The 3,415-nt window shown below is 38.4% G+C and overlaps 1 protein-coding gene across 1 annotated transcript; it reads right to left on the reverse strand.

The window, feature by feature from the left end:
* Nucleotides 1–2,240: 2,240 nt before the first annotated feature.
* Nucleotides 2,241–3,179, reverse strand: LOC121459071 (olfactory receptor 1052-like). Its single transcript, XM_041668580.1, has one exon. It carries the CDS (start codon nt 3,177–3,179, stop codon nt 2,241–2,243), a length of 939 nt encoding a protein of 312 aa, XP_041524514.1.
* Nucleotides 3,180–3,415: the final 236 nt, after the last annotated feature.

A 3,415-nucleotide genomic window follows, 5' to 3' on the forward strand; every position in this document is an offset into this window, starting at 1 on the left:
AGCATACAGAACACCAAACAGACTGGATCAAAGAAAAACATCTCCTCGCCATATAATAATCAAAACACAAAATATACAGGTTAAAGAAAGAATATTAAGAGCTGCAAAAGAAAAGGGGCAAGTAACTTATAAAGGTAAACCGATCAGACTTACACCTGACTTCTCGATGGAAACTATGAAAGCCAGAAGGTCCTGGATAGAGGTTCTGCAGAAGCTAAGAGACCATGGATGCAAACCCAAACTACTATACCCAGCCAAGCTATCGTTCATTATCAATGGAGAAAACAAGACATTCCAGGATAAGAACAAATTTAAACAATACGTAGCCACAAATCCAGCCCTACAGAAAGTAATAGAAGGAAAATCGCAACCCAAGGAATCCAACACTGCCAACACTGCCTATAATAACCCAGGCATCTAATGACCCTTCACGAGCACATCTCAAAGAAGGGAGACACACAATCTCTACTACCAAAAGCAATAAGAATAACCGGAGTAAACAACCACTGGACATTAATATCACTTAATATTAATGGGCTCAATTCACCTATAAAAAGGCACAGGCTAAAAGATTGGATACGAAAACAGGATCCAACATTCTGCTGTTTGCAAGAAACACATCTCAACCACAAAGACAGGCACCTACTCAGAGTAAAGGGTTAGGAAAAGGTCTTTCAAGCAAATGGTCCTAAGAAAAAAGCAGGTGTGGCCATACTAATTTCTAACAAAACTGACTTCAAACTAAAATCAATCAGAAGAGACCGAGACGGTCACTTTATACTCATAACAGGAACAATTCATCAGGAGGACGTCTCAATCCTGAATATATACGCCCCCAATATAAAAGCACCTACTTATGTAAAAGAAATATTACTAGAACTCAAGGCAGACATCAAACCACACACACTAGTAGTAGGAGACTTCAACACACCTCTCTCTCCAAGGGACAGGTCAATCAGACAGAAACCTAATAGAGAATTAAGAGAATTATTGGAGGTAATGAAGCAAATGGACTTAACAGACATCTATAGAACATTCCACCCAAATAGGAAAGAATATACCTTCTTCTCTGCAGCTCATGGAACCTTCTCAAAAATTGACCACATACTTGGTAACAAAGGAAACCTCCACAGATACAAAAAAAATCAGTGTCCACCTGTGTCTTATCAGATCATCACGGATTAAAGTTAGAAGGCAACAACCACGCTGCCCCCAAAAAACCGACAAACTCATGGAAACTAAACTTCATACCTATTTAGTGTGTGTGTGTGTGTGTGTGTGTGTGTGTGTGTAAGCCCTGCAACAGAATAGTGTATGTTCTAAGCATGCTTCTTTAGTCTAGCTGTGTTCATACGATCTTTGATCATGTTATTTTAAAAGGTAATTTTTTGTTGGTATCAATCAATTCTGACTACTGCAATCTTCTGCCTTCTCTTCCACAGGAGTCTCTGGTCCCTGAGAAGAGGGATTTGATGAGCACATCTCATATTGGTATAAGTGTTCCAAAAAGTCTCATTCTTTTCATATTTTTTATTTGGTTGTGGGTCTCTATATTTGTTCTCATCTCTTTCAGGAGGAAGCATCCCTGAGAATGGCTGAGCAAGAAATTCATTTATGAGTATACAAGATGTCATCAAGAGTCCTTTTTTTATTATTATCTTCTTTTAGTAGAACAGCAGTGTTTGGTTTTTCTCTCAGCCCTTGAATTATCCAGTGGCAGGATCTTTTAGGGTTAGGCAGTGACAGCCATGGATTCCCTCTTTACTTAAAATCCCCATGTGGCAGTCAGACTGCTATCTTGTTAAACTGAAAAAAAAAAAAAAAACCTCACTTTCTTCTTTACCGGACAAATTTCATTGAATATCACATTTAAATTTGCATGTCCCAGCCATTATCAAAATACAGGTAATTTTTAGAAGTTTGTTTAGTCAAAACCTGCATATATGAGCTTAAGTTTTGTGCAGATAGGTACCACACTTTAAAAATTTAAGAAACTGGTTGGGAGATAATTATTTCTGATTATATGAATACTTTGTAAACCCAAGTGAAAGGATTCATTAAAGCCATGGCATTATGGACATTTAAAGCATTCTCTGAGACAATAAAGTATTTGATAAATAAATTTTACTAAAAATACTTTCATCTATACTTTCCTCTGACTTTTACAAAAGACTCATAATTCTCCATGAAGTCAGTTTGAAGATTCACTTCAAGTTTGCAGAGTCAGAGAAAGGATAGAGTCAAGAGTTGCTCCTTCCCCTACAAATGGACCTCTTAGCCGCTTTCTTCACATCCTTGTTCCTCAGGCTGTAAATCAGAGGGTTCAGCATGGGAATGATCAAGGTGTAAAACACAGCAGACACTTTTTCCTGTTCCATGGAGTACTGAGAGCTTGGTTGGATATAACTAAAGGCCACAGAACCATAAAGTAATGTCACAGCTGTCAGGTGTGAGGCACAAGTAGAGAAGGCTTTGCGCCTCCCCTCTACGGAGCGAATTCTCAGAATGGCAATGAGAATGTGGCTATAGGACACAATGATAACAATAAAGGTGAAAATAGCAATCACTCCAGAGAAGATCAAAAGCAGCATCTCATTGATGTGTGCATCAGAGCAAGAAAGCTTCAGAAGAGGAGGGACGTCACAGAAGAAGTGATTCACAATATTTGGGCCACAGAAGTCCAGTCTGAGTAGACCTATTGTGTGAATCAGAGAATTAATGAGGCCACCCAAGTAACATGCCAGAACCATCTGAGTGCAGATGCGGTGGGTCATAATAACTGTATACATTAATGGCTTGGTGATTGCCACATAGCGATCATAAGCCATCATAGACAGGAGGATGACCTCTGTGGTTATATAAATTGCAAAAAAGAAACTCTGGAGTAAGCAGGCAAAGAATACACTAGTCTTGTGTTCTGCTAGGAAATTGACCAGCATCTTTGGAGCAATGACAGTAGAGTAGCAGATGTCGCAGAAAGAAAGGTTACTAAGGAAGAAGTACATTGGAGTATGAAGTCTAACATTAAAACAGATCAACATAATCATCCCCCAATTACCAACAAGAATGATGATATAAACTAGGCTGAAAAACAAGAAGAGGGGAACCTCCCAATTATGATTTTCCATTAAGCCGATCAGAATGAATTCCTTTACACCTGTATGATTCCACACTGCCATCATTCCTCATTCATGTTTTCATCATTCTACAGCTCCTTCCTAACAACATACTATTATGAGGTTTAAATGAATAATAAATAAATAAAAAGATTTCTTCCAGGATCTGGTAGTCATCATGGTGAGAGACACTTGGAGCTGACCCTGTAATAGATGAAACAAAGAAAGAAAATTCAGCAGTAGCCCACATATGTGCAAAAAGTGTATACATGGTGACTCAAATTACTGCAGCTAAAATT

The sequence above is a fragment of the Microtus oregoni genome, unplaced genomic scaffold (genome assembly GCF_018167655.1).
Source record: "Microtus oregoni isolate MIOR12 unplaced genomic scaffold, Mior012 000018F_ref0000195, whole genome shotgun sequence".
Classification (NCBI taxonomy): domain Eukaryota; kingdom Metazoa; phylum Chordata; class Mammalia; order Rodentia; family Cricetidae; genus Microtus; species Microtus oregoni.

Coding starts and splice junctions, on each gene's coding strand:
- LOC121459071 (XM_041668580.1), bottom strand. CDS start 3,179: ATGGCAGTGTGGAATCATACAGGTGTAAAGGAATTCATTCTGATCGGC.